The 12,802-nt window shown below is 42.8% G+C and overlaps 1 protein-coding gene across 1 annotated transcript; it reads left to right on the forward strand.

Moving 5' to 3' along the window:
* Positions 1-278: 278 nt before the first annotated feature.
* Positions 279-2,027, forward strand: LOC311485373 (BTB/POZ domain-containing protein KCTD12-like). The gene has a single exon (XM_084540735.1). It carries the CDS (start codon positions 380-382, stop codon positions 1,172-1,174), a length of 795 nt encoding a protein of 264 aa, XP_084396861.1. The 5' UTR covers positions 279-379; the 3' UTR covers positions 1,175-2,027.
* The last annotated feature ends 10,775 nt before the right edge of the window (positions 2,028-12,802 follow it).

Below are 12,802 nucleotides of genomic sequence, written 5' to 3' on the forward strand. Positions count from 1 at the left end.
AATTAATATACTCTTAACCACATTTATTTTTTTGTATTCCTTATGTTACTGGTTACTTTACAGATTAAGATTAATGATCAACATAGTAATAACCTCCCACTACTGTATTTTTTTAAAAAAAGAAAGAGATCAAACGTCCCAAATCGTTTTGCAGTGGGAAGTTGAGGCTTACATGAAGCCCTTGAATGCAGCATGATGTTTTCTCAGAGCTTTCCGCTGAACAGTTAATGTCTCTGTTGGTTCCTTCTCCTCCCACGCAACCAAACCACTATAAACATTACTGTACAGTGAGGAGACTCCCAATCCAGACGTCTGTGTTAGGGCACACAGAGGGAGACGGTCCAGACTGAAAGAGAGAAAGAAAGAGAGAGAGAGAGAGATGGCTCAGACCGACAGCCAAAGTTCAACTTTCCCAGAGATTGTGGAGCTGAACGTGGGCGGCCAGGTGTATGTGACGCGTCTTGAAACTCTCACCGCGGTTCCAAACTCTCTCCTGTGGACCAAGTTCACCAAGAGCACCCCGGCCGACCTGCCCAAAGACAGCAAGGGCCGCTTCTTCTTTGACCGGGACGGCGTTTTGTTCCGATACATTCTGGATTACTTGAGGGACTCGGAGGTTTTCCTGCCCGAGTTTTTCAAAGAGAGGAGGAGGCTGCAGAAAGAAGCGGACTTCTTCCAGCTGCCGGAGCTGTCGAGGCGGCTGTCCGCGGTCAGCAAAGACAGCTCGTACGCGGAGGACAGCGGGGAGCCGGAGGAGGCTGGGCTCCCCAGCCCGGTCACCTCTTCCTCGGACAGAACCCTGCGGTCTCCGAGCGCCGACGCCGGCTACATCACCGTCGGGTACAGAGGCAGCTACACCATCGGGAGAGACATCCAGGCGGACGCCAAATTCCGCAGGGTTGCAAGAATAACCGTCTGCAGCAAGATCTCGCTGGCCAAGGAGGTTTTTGGGGAAACCCTGAATGAAAGCCGGGATCCGGATCGACCCCCTGACAAATACACATCCAGGTATTACCTCAAGTACAACTTTCTGGAGCAGGCGTTTGACCGGCTGGCCGAGGCTGGTTTCCACATGGTGGCCTGCAACTCCACCGGGACCTGCTCGTACGGCAGTAACGACCCCGGAGAAGACAAACTGTGGACCAGCTACACCGAGTATGTTTTCTGCCGATGAACTGGCAGTAAAGCGAAGGCGCCACTTTAATAAATCTTGGGAGAAATCATGGGTCACATTATAATTAACATCCAAAGAATTAGTGTGTTAAAAAAAAAAAAAAAATGTCACTCTCTGCTCTGCAGGCTGCACAGAGGGTTAACTTCCCTTACATTTCTCTCCTGTGCTCTGCAGGAGACTTGAAACATAAATGTCATTGGTTAGTGGGGAGATGCAAAGACAAAATGACTTTTCTTATCTGTCACTGTGGGTCCTGCGTTTTTATTTTTGTGGTTCAGTTGGCCTTAACCTTTTTGCAGCTTTCACAAACGCCTCTGTTCTTCAGTAGGTGACATAAATGGTTCCTCAGGGTGGCAGGAATTTTGCTGTCTTTTGCACCCTAGTGAGCTGTGCATGCATCCTCATACTGTGGAGAGGCTACTGGTTAACACATAGGACACATGCAGTTAATAATCAAATGCAGCACCTCTTGTATTCCTGCATAACTCCTGAGTCTTTAATCCTCTGTATTGGCAGTAAATTGCATATGGTATGGTTCTTTTTACTGCTTTTATTTTATTTTTTTTTCTTTAATTTGATCATGTCAAAGCACGCACACAGTACCATGGCTTTTGGAGATAACACATTAGGGGCATTTACCGTGCTGTTTATAAGCTGTTGTAAATGTTTTCTCTTTTAGATATAAAAGATAATAAAGTGTGATATTGTAACACTCAAACTTTTGTGTTTTTCCAAATACGCCTATGCTTCTTTTCTTTCCCAAAAAAAAACAAAAAGGACTTGGGGTTTTCCTGAAGACGTTTCACAACTCACCCAAGAGACTTCTTCAGTTCTACATGACTAGTAGGGAGTTTAGGTTTGCATGAGTGCTTCTGATTTAGCTTTGTTTTTTCAACTTCCACGATCTGCATGACTCGCAATCTTCAACTTTCTCTGTAGACACTTTCGTGGATATTAACCAAGGCATCTCTTGCTCAATCAGCCCGAGTGAGCTAGCTTATTGACACTCTTACAGGTTTGAACACGTTAGAAACCAAAGCCACTTTAAAAGCATGCACTCAAGCTTTTTAATGACACATTTTGCGCATCGTGAATTCAGAGGTCGCTCAATCAGGAAGCAAGGGAAAGATAATCTGTTAAACAGCTATCAGGCACAATCTGCCATCGGCTTGTGCATTTCCTGTATAAGGCTGACATCAGTTATGGAAGGCACTGAATAGAGAGATGGTAGACATGTTGTGTACAGATTGTAAATTGTCTCATTTCTGCACACCAAACATTTTAACGCAGCAGAGGAAGCGGAACAGTTTCATTTCTCACATGCATCTATTGTATTCAAGCTGCATAAATTACCACCAGTCACCCTGCATTTAACACATTTTTACAACCATTTATACTTCTTTAAATTCTATGTCCAGCTCAAGCGAAAACATAAATGCAGACTAATTGTAGTCAAAAACTAAACTTGCTGGCCTATCTGGCAGAACCATAGACTGTCAACGGCAGAACAGAGCAGATTGTCCCTCTCTGCAACACAGATGAGGTCTGTTATCTCCCGCGGCCGGGATGGGAAGGAGGGGGACGGAGAAGGAAGGGGGGATTTCTCTTTGGATGACAAGTACAGTAATCAAATGTCTGTTCTCTTGTGGGATCCTGGGGCGCAAATCCAAGCCATCCCAGGATCAAGACTAATACAAAAAAGCCTTTGTGTGGGCTGTGTTAGAGGAACAAAACATCAAAACAAATCATTTATTTATTGTCCAGCTGTATCCGAAGCCGTTTTCTGTAAACTATGTGACTGGTTCTCTAAACCTCTTTATGCACACGCTCACATCTCCAACCTCCCACACATTCCTCTGCTACCAGGAATGCTTCGACGAGAACCTCAGAGATAGACAACCGAAGAGAGCTCGTATCTGCAGTCAGCTGATGCTGCCATCTGGACAGGAAAAAGGAAGGATCGACCGCGACTCTTCCTCTATAGTGTCATCCCCAGAAACAGGACGTAGAGCTCGAGCTGTCCTCGACCAAACAACCGAGGCTCAGCAAAATCAGACGCACATTATACGTCTGACTCTGCACGTGTTATTACTAGATGCTTTTAACTTTCCTTGAGAGGGAAGGATAATCCACTTCAGACTGAATGAAGTGTTAGAAAACACCTAAAAACTAAATTTAAATAACCTTTCTATGTGTGAGTTTAAGCAGTTATTTCTAATACAGAATGTGATCTGCATATCCCTTTGTCCTTGGTCATAAAACACCTCCAAAAAAGATCTCACTCAATGCATGATATATTTTCTTCCTCTCTTGTCACCAAATGCTAAAAATGCACACACTCATACTTGTGAATTTACACAGAGCGCAGGGGGGAGACAGATAAAGAGAGCCAAATTGGCCAATTTGCAGAGTTGGAGATAACACAGACAAGCTGGCTTTCTTCTTAGCAGCCTCTATGTTCTAAATCTTTCACACTCCCTCTCACAGTCGCTGCCTCGAGCTCACTGCGACCTGCGTGTCTTTATATATTTTTTATATATTTTTAATTCCATCTCCAGCTCCTCTAATATAGACACATCACACTTTTCACGGCGAGAACAACACATGCATAATTAATTCAAGCTGCGTTCGTCTTTGTTTGGCTCAAGTGCGAAAGCAGGAAAAAAAAAAAAAGTTTGCCTTTAAGCAAATGTAGGAACATCCTCCTTTCATTTCCATGTTATCTGAAAAGGCCCATATAGAGTGGAGCTGCCTCACAGCCAGTAAAGACATCAGCGGCTCTTGTGTTATATTTGCATTCCTCAATACTTTGCACTGCAGTATTTAGTAGGCACTTAACTTACTCTTTGAGCAATTTCTCCCGGTTTTGAGAAATAAAATTGTCACTATGAGAATGATAAAAGCCCCATAACAGTAGCACAAAAGAGTGAGGATATTATTTTTCTACAAGAATCTTAGAACTCGGCATCGGGCATGGCTCTCAGATGAGCATCTTACGAACGGCACCACAGCCGTCATGAATTATATACTTTAGAAACAGCAGAACTGCAAGACATATTTTAAAAAAGAAAACAAAGCAGTCTAGATCTGGCTCTATTTGCAGAGTGGATATACACCGATCAGCCACAACATTAAAACCACTGACAGGAGAAGTAAATAACATTGACCATCTTATGATAATACATTGTTCTGCTGGCAAACTTTTGGACCTGGCATTCACGTGGATGTTACTTAGACACGTAGACCAGACGAGGCAACCCCATCCCATAGCAATGACACTCCTTGATGGCAGCAGCCATCCCCAGCAGGATGCAGCCTTACCAAAAGGAACAACTTTAGGAACAACTCAAAAAAACATGAAGAACAGCACAAGGTGTTGACCTGGCCACAGAGGCCCCTCCCCTCAAAGGCCCCCACACTAACAACATTCTGTTGCCAGACACAGCAGGACACCCTCAGAAGGCCCATGTCCATTCTCTGATGAGTCACAACTGTTTTGGAGGCACAAGGGAGACCTACACAATATTAGGAAAGTGGTCATAATGTTATGCCTATATCGGTGTATTTTCTGTCATCATGGTTAATCTGTCTGGGCAACAAACGCATCAGTTAAAATATCCTTTAAAGGACTAGATCAACATATTACGGAACAACAGTTATTAACTTTCGTGTAAAGAATTAGATTAGAACACCCACTTACATCTGGTAATCTAGTGATTACAAATGCATTCAGCATTGGCTACAGTCCTGCACTAAATCTTAGCTTCATGAAGTCATTTGGCAGCTGTTTAAAATAACTGATAGAGCTGTTGATTCAGCTGTGCTTTCATTTTGGAGGCTGTGGTTTGTAGGACTGTTAATTGCATTGTGTTGCAGCGCTACATATTTCTATTATTTTGAAACCCCCCTTTTAGTCAGAGGCCTAGGCTACATGATAGAAACAGTTTTGTGTTCATTTCAATCCAGTTGAACAGCACCAACTATATCCTTCAAAATGACCATGCAGATGAATTTCTTACACTGTTTCGACATTAACTGAACACTATAACAGTCATGAAGATGGATTTAACGTGTTTCTTCTCACTACTGTATCTAATATTTTGAGGAACAATTGTATGTCTGTAAAGCTACAAATGAGGTGTGGCCCCTTAATTAATGAATAACCGATATCTGGCTGCAGCTTCATACACTGGCCAAAAAAAAGTCACCACCTGGATTTAACTAAGCTAATAGGTAGGAGCCTCCTATTGGATAATTACTGCATGGGTGATTATCTTTCAGCTGGCAACAAGTTATTTAAACCCAAGTGATGCAATGAGTAGCTTCTCATTTCTTAAACAACCATGTCTAAAGACACATCCTGTGGTCATGGGAAAGATGTTAGTCTGTTTGAGAAGGGTCAAATCATTGGCATGCATCAAGCAGAGAAAACATCTAAGGAGATTGTAGAAACTACTAAAACTGGGTTAAAAACTGTCCAACGCATTATTAAAAACTCGACAGATAGTGGGGAACCATCGTCTTCCAGGAAGAAATGTAATTGGAAAACAATCCTGATTGATTGTGATCGGCAACCTCTTAGACGTTTGGTGAACAGTAGAACTCAGGGCTGTGTTTAATAGTGAAAGTAAGAGCATTTCCACACGTACAATGCGAAGGGAACTCAAGGGATTGGGACTGAACAGCTGTGTAGCCTTAAGAAAACCACTAATCAGTGAGGCTAACTGAAAAAAAAGGCTTCAATTTGTGCTTTGTGCGAGTTGTTCCTAAAGCTAGGAAGTACAAAGATTGGACTGGAGCAATGGAAGAAGGTCATGTGGTCTGATGAGTCCAGATTTACCCTGTTCCAGAGTGATGGGGGTATCAGGGTAAGAAGAGAGGCAGATGAAGTGATGCTCCCATCATGCCTAGTGTCTACTGTACAAGCCTGTGGGGGCAGTGCTATGATCTGGGGTTGCTGCAGTTACTCAGGTCTAGGTTCAGCAACATTATGTTGCCCAAAGAATGAGATCAGCTGACTACCTGAATATACTGAATGACCAGGTTATTCTATCAATGGATTTTTTTCTTCCCTGATGTTCACGGGCATATTCCAAGATGACAATGTCAGGATTCATGGGGCTCAGATTGTGAAAGAGTGGTTCAGGGAGCATGAGACATCATTTTCACACATGGATTGGCCACCACAGAGTCCAGACCTTAACCCCATTGAGAATCATTGGGATGTGCTGGAGAAGGCTTTGTCCAACCAAATATTAGAGTGTTTGACCTTTTTTTAATCCAGGCAGTGGTCAGTTTTGATGGAGAGACTTTGGTGTCTTCACAGGCCTCCATGGACATTTTGGTAGACGTTGCATGATTTCTGACCACCTTCAGGACATCTCATGCATGTTTACGTAGAAAGCTGACATGTTATCAGTGACCTCAGAAATAGCAGTTGACAAAACAGTCTCAATTAAAGGTTACCCTCTTTGCTTGTTCTGGAGATTTATTACAGCCCTTCTCTGTTATCTTAACATTAGAGTAAACACTCCACTACCTGTTGAACTAAGTGTTTGCGTTCCCAAGCGAGCAGTGAAGCTATTAAGGTGCACACATTTCTTCAATCATTAACACTTCATTGAATTGCACCTAGCTAAAAAAAAAATAAATAAATGTCCTGATGTGTAACTGGCGTTGCATCATCATGAACTTTGCTTTACTCCGAAAGACATCAAACAAACATCCTCTTTTTCAAATCCTTCCCCCAGAGCGGTCGTCTGGCTGAGCCACTAAAAATCTGTTCAAGCCACAATTCATCACTTGAAAGCTCAGCTGTTCTCTTGAGTTGTGACAGTCTAATCCACAACAATTTTATATTGGTATCTTTCATTCAGTAAGCGTCATTGCGTTTTACAATCTGATACACCTCCAAACTGTTACTGTCACAATGAATTGCAGTAATATTTGACCTCATTTCCTCTTCACTTTCAAGAAACAGACAGACTACCTGTGGGTTTGTTTGAGTATGAAAATTCCCCCACTGCAGAAGATGCAGGAAATGAAAGAAATGCTAAGTTCTAGTCAGAACTTTGATTCCCCTTCCAGCCGCACGTAAGCCCGTTTCATGTGTCAAAGTCCCAACAGTAAGACAAGCAAACCTGCAGACAACAACGGTTCTACTATCTTTATCTGACCTGTATGGAAAATAAAAAATAATATAAACACGGATCTGGTCTGATCATATTTCAAATCATAACAGGATCACACAAAACCTTCAAGGAGCTGCTTCATATACTCTCGGCAGCACTGAAGACACCTGCACTTTTGCCCTGAAACTTAACACATTCACATAGTAAAAGATATTATAGGCATAAGCTTTATTCCTCAAAACTGTTTTATTTTGAAACACAGACAGTTTCTGCTTTCGGTTTTACAACTGACTTACAATAAGAAAAACCCTGGAACCACAAGAGTTTCTTTGGGTTTTAAGCCATAAGAAATAAACTGTTTCTTTTCACAAAGTCCTGAATGAAGTGGATTACACCGATTAGGTATAACATTATGACCACCTTCCTAATATTGTGGAGGTCTCCCCTGTGCCTCCAAAACAGTTGTGACTCATCAGAGAATGGACATGGGCCTTCTGAGGGTGTCCTGTTGTGTCTGGCAACTGAATGTTGTTAGTGGGGGGGGCTTGAGGGGAGGGGCCTCTGTGGATCATCCCACAGATACTTGATGGGTGCTACATGTCTAAGTAACATCCACATGAATGAATGCCAGGTCCAAAAGTTTCCCAGCAGAACACTGAATTGCCACAAGATGGTCAATGCTATTTACTTCTCCTGCCAGCGTTTTTAATGTTGTGGCTGATCAGTGTACATTCACAATACCTATTTCTCTAGTTATTGTTTTCATTGTTTTTACTGTTGCATTCATCGTATTTGCTGTTGAAAGATATAAAAGTTGCACATCATTGTAACAGCCAGAAGGAGAACAAAAGCAGGTATAGCTGCAGACACAGAGATAGAAATCTGTGATCCTCCAGTGACCATGTCATCTGTCTCCTTCAAGGACTCCACCTCACTGCCTCTAACTATAAATCTCTTACTCCCTGTCTGCTCTGTGTAGTTGTTGTTGGGAAAAGGGGAGGGTGTAAATGTCGCCAGTCTCTGCTGAGCTGCTCTCATCGCCCAGCAGCAGACCGGAGATTGGTGCAGCTCCCAGTGACAAAGCTGAGCCGTGCACTGTGCCGGTAAACTAAAAGGTAAAAGGCTGCCAGCATCACTCAGCTGCAGGGAACAGAGAGGAAGAGGGGGAGCATCCTCCTCCCCTGCTGTTGCTGCAGTGGGCTTCCTTTCACAAGAAGTGCAGCCCTCCTCTCCCTCCCCCTCGTGGTGTTTTGAAAGGGCAAGATGTGAAAGCCGATTCAAAGTCCATCACTTGTCAGCCCTTTTCAGTGGGTCTGTTAGACTTTTACTAAGATCACGTTATTTTTTAACTGTTAGGACACCCTATGCATTGTACTTTGTGCAGCCTGTTTGACCATTTCCTTTCAGTCACAGATTTTAGAGGAAGTGTCACATTTACACTACGAGTCAAACTTGCAGTTAGTGCTGTGTGGCAGAGGTCATAAATTTTAAAATGAGTTCCCTTAACATGATGCACTAAAGTTAGTTAACCATCTGCATTAGCCTGTCAGTCAGTTTGACAATTGGTACACCAATTTTATACAAAATTAAATGCATCATTAATGAGCGGATGGATTGTCATAATATTTAAAGACGTTCATGGTCCCCATCCTGGATGAGAGGATGCACTTTCAGGTCAAGGCCATTTCATCAGAAATGGCAAATGTTAGCATGCCAACCTGCAAGATTAGGATTGTGAACACAGAAAACATTACCATAGTACTTTACAGTACATTGGAGCCTTGTGGATGTTAGATAGTGGATACATACACTATATTGCCAAAAGTATTCACTCACCAATAATTGAATTCAGGTGTTTCAATCACTTCCATGGCCACAGGTGTATAAAACCAAACAGCTAGGCATGCAGACTGCTTCTACAAACATTTGTGGAAGAATGGGTCGCTCTTAGGAGCTCAGTGAATTCCAGCGTGGTATTGTGATAGGATGCCACCTGTGCAACAAGTCCAGTCGTGAACTTCCTCGCTGCCACAAAGTGGCAGGCCACGTAAAAAGACAGAGCGGGGTCAGCGGATGCTGAGGCGCATTGTGCGCAGAGGTCGCCAACTTTCTGCAGAGTCAATCGCTATAGACCTCCACACCTCATGTGGCCTTCAGATTAGCTCAAGAACATTGTGTAGAGAGCTTCATGGAATGGGTTTCCATGGCCGAACAGCTGCATCCATCATGCTTCTCCATCTGGTAATCTGATGGACGAATCTGGGTTTGGTGGTTGCCAGGAGAATGGTACTTGTCTGACTGCTTTGTGCCAAGTGTGAAGTTTGGTGGAGGGGGGGATTATGGTGTGTTAGGGGTTGTTTTTCAGGAGCTGGGCTTGGCCCCTTAGTTCCACTGAAAGGAACTCTGAATGCTTCAGCATACCAAGAGATTTTGGACAATTCCATGCTCCCAACTTTGTGGGAACAGTTTGTAGATGGCCTCTTCCTGTTGCAACACAACTGCACACCAGTGCACAAAGCAAGGTCCATAAAGACGTGGATGAGCGAGTTTGGTGTGGAAGAACTTGACTGGCCTGCACAGAGTCCTGACCTCAACCCAATAGAACACCTTTGGGATGAATTAGAGCGAAGACTGCGAGCCAAATGCGCTTCTGGAAGAGTGGTCAAAAATTCCCATAGACACACCTTGTGGAAAGCCTTCCCAGAAGAGTTGAAGCTCTTATAGCTGCAAAGGGTGGGCCGACATTATATTAAACCCTATGGATTAAGAACGGGATGTAACTTAAGTTCATATGCGTGTAAAGGCAGATGAGCAAATACTTTTGGCAATGTAGCATTGATAGATATCATCTATCTAACATCCGCAAGGCTCCAATGTACTGCAGACGTAGTAGCATGCTAATGTTAGCATTTAACTCAAAATCCAGCCCCACAGTGCTTCACCAGCTCTCTTCTTGTCATTTCAAATGTAAATCTAAAAGTGCTAAATTCCAGACCCTTAGAAAAGTTAAAGTCCTTCTTCTCAAGTGTTCATTGTTTTAGTCATTGTAAATGAATTATGGCCCCAAAACATCATATTTGGTCATGATTACAGTTGAAATGAGGATTGTCAAAACAGATACCAGGTTGCCCCGCTGTCAGTCGAGCTGGACGTCTCTGGGCCTGTCTGTTCTGTTTGGGGCCTGGATAATGTTACAGTAGTGATGTCTCACTCAGAGGAGACAGTGATATCTGCAAGGCGCAGCGTAGACCCTCCCACTTCTTCTTCGTGGGTGCTTCCTGTGTCACCCACACAGCCTACAGCACGTGGCCACAGTGCAAGCAAATGACATGTAGACAGAGGCGGTTGGTGCACCATTTGTTGCTCAAAACCACTTCCCTAATGTCATCATGCTTTCCTGTGAGGATTGCACAAACACAAGGCCCGCTCAGGGTGATGATTTGATAGCATGTTAATGTCATGCTGTAAATGTATGGAAGATATTTCAACTGGTATAAGATGGATGCCAAAGCCAGAAAAGTTTTGTTATTCATTCTAAAATCTAACATACACAGAGGAAAACATAAGATCAACATAAACTGTAAAGTGGATTCTTTAACACAAGACAGACCAGGACGTAGCAAGTACTCTGTGACCTTTCAGCTAATGAAAAATATGTTCTCAGCCGAACAAAGAACCTCTCATGGAAACTTCTGAAAGATTTTCTCTGGAGCGAACAGTAGAAGCTGGTTTAAAATAGAACCATAAATAAACGCCTTAGGACTGAAATTCTCCCATGTAAAACAAAAGATATCTTGAGGTACTTTGTTAAACCCAAAGGAAGCAATAAGCCTCAAAAAAAATACTTAAGATGCTTTGACGAAGACCAGGGTCACGATTTTCCACTTGGCAGCTGCGCAATCATATTTTGGAAAACATAAAACGGCACCAGTAGCTCTTGGAAAAGTTGTCTTTCCCATCACGTGTCCCGAGGTTAATCATTAGCACTTGGAACTTGTCGGTTCGATTTAAAAATGGGCATTTCTCTGGAAAAACACTTTGTGGCTTCCCAACCATATAAATCAGCATTATTTAAACGCTGTCAGCTTGTTTACTGTCCAGATACTCTCTAGCACATGTTAAGACGATGAGTGCAGCCTCGTATTCAGTCCTACAGATCAGACGTAGCCTCTTAAGTGCCCTTAAATGCTTCTTTCTGATATGCTAACACATTATCATACAATTTTAAATGGCAAAAAAATGCTGCAAACGGAATAGTTATGTTAGAGCAAATGATCACTGGGAAAATACTAACATTTTCATGCATAATCAAATTATTTTAAATAAAAAATTAAAAGAGGAATGTTTGACATGATTGCTCTGTAAACATTGCCCACACAATCCATCTTCTTAATCCTCCAGCTCAAGCCACATCTGAACTTGAAATGCGCAGTCTCCTGTTCCTGTGTGACCCCCTCTGCCGTTTCCAGCCTACTGTTCATGTGGTATTTAAAAAGGGTCAGGCCGGAGTCACCGGTGTCATCTGAAACAGATGACGCGTGTCAGAAACTGAAAAATGAATCTACTTGTGGCTTTTGTGGAAATGAACCCTTCCCATCCCAGAACACAGGAGGTCACAGAAACGTTGAGAAAAGAGAACCACTGTGTGGACGGTGCTGCGCCAAGCCTGGTCAATAAAAGGATGCCGTCATTGCTGCATGGCTGAGATAACGTCTTTGTTAATGCTGCCCTTTCCTTACCTCAGATCTTTATGGCTCTAATAAATGAAAACTGTCGCACTGGAGAGTTCTGTTTTGGATTGCAGCAGAAGTATTATTTGCATTGGTGTACAACTTCCCGTTCTGGATTTAATGCTTCCTTTGTGCTGCTCCTGCTCCCGTAATGGGTAAATTCATGCAAAATAACCTTCCTCATGACTTTTCATGAACCAGAGAGAGCACACAAAGCACAGACTTTTTAGTCAGAACCTGAATCTACCATTAGAAAGCATGGCACTTCCTCTTCGACAGGCCCGAGGACTGTAATCCTTTTTTTTATAGTTGCACTGACCTTTACTCACCAATTTCAGTTCACCCAAATAACAAAATATTTTCTGTGGCCCTGCACAGTGATAGGTGGGAGTGGGGTCTTGTGGCCTGCAAATCACTTATGTTTTAACTCTTATTTACAAGGGGTTGCATTTCATGGGAAACTGGTCTCGTGTTTATTTAGGGATTTAAAAAAAGAAAAAAAAACAAAAAAACGATGGGTAATTTGAAAAGCAGAAACGATTCCTTCAAACTCAAGAGGAAAAATGTTGTGGCTTAGGCTTCAGCAGTAACCTCTTGCCAAAAACTGGACGTTAAAGGGGGTTACATCTGGACTGTGTTGTGGACAAGAAATGCCATATAGGAATTACCAGACACAGATATGCTATCACGTTGTGATAAAGCCCTGCGTTTATCAGTGCGTTAGAGGTAAATAAAGATAGAGCATAAAGCCACACGGTAGCAGCTTT

Source organism: Chelon labrosus, assembly GCF_963514085.1.
Source record: "Chelon labrosus genome assembly, chromosome: 3".
NCBI lineage: Eukaryota > Metazoa > Chordata > Actinopteri > Mugiliformes > Mugilidae > Chelon > Chelon labrosus.